The 550-nt window shown below is 48.4% G+C and overlaps 1 protein-coding gene across 1 annotated transcript; it reads left to right on the top strand.

The window, feature by feature from the left end:
* Window positions 1–15: 15 nt before the first annotated feature.
* Window positions 16–549, top strand: TM35_000831100 (surface protease GP63; the record flags this gene model as incomplete). Its single annotated transcript, XM_029031409.1, has 1 exon — window positions 16–549. A coding segment is annotated over one exon (534 nt), but the record flags the coding sequence as incomplete, so codon positions are not given.
* Between the last annotated feature and the right edge of the window lies 1 nt (window position 550).

Below are 550 nucleotides of genomic sequence, written 5' to 3'. Positions count from 1 at the left end.
GACTTTGTACTGTACGTGGCTGCCGGCCCAGGTGCCACCTTCACATCCATCTGCTCTGAGGAGAGCATTGAACATCGAACGTTCAGTGCAGTGATGAATTTTGAACCTGCACGGATCCTCCCCACAAGGTACGCCGTCCGCATTGCAGCACACGAGATTGCACATGCCCTTGGATTTTCTTACAAACGGATGGAAGCACTCGAAATGACAAAAATCATATATGTTACTGGGAAGAAGTTGCGGTGTCGAGTAATATCTGCAGTTACCACGAATGTATCTCAAAGGCACTACAACTGCAGCTCAATTATGGGTTTGTACTTGGAGGAGGAAGATAGAAAATTGACGATGGTGTCTCACTGGGAGCGTCGTGACGCCAAGGATGAACTGATGAGTGTGTATTTCGATCTTCCTGGTGCCATGTTGTACACAGCGTTCACGATGGCAGCATTTGAGGACATGAAATATTTCCGTGCAAATTGGGGAAAGGAGGAAACGATGAGCTGGGGCAAAGACGCTGGCTGTCAATTCCAGCATCGCAAGTGCGTTGAAG

The sequence above is a fragment of the Trypanosoma theileri genome (genome assembly GCF_002087225.1).
Source record: "Trypanosoma theileri isolate Edinburgh chromosome Unknown TM35_Tth_83_V1, whole genome shotgun sequence".
Taxonomy (NCBI): Eukaryota; Euglenozoa; class Kinetoplastea; order Trypanosomatida; family Trypanosomatidae; genus Trypanosoma; species Trypanosoma theileri.
This window is presented reverse-complemented; position numbering and strand designations above follow the sequence as displayed.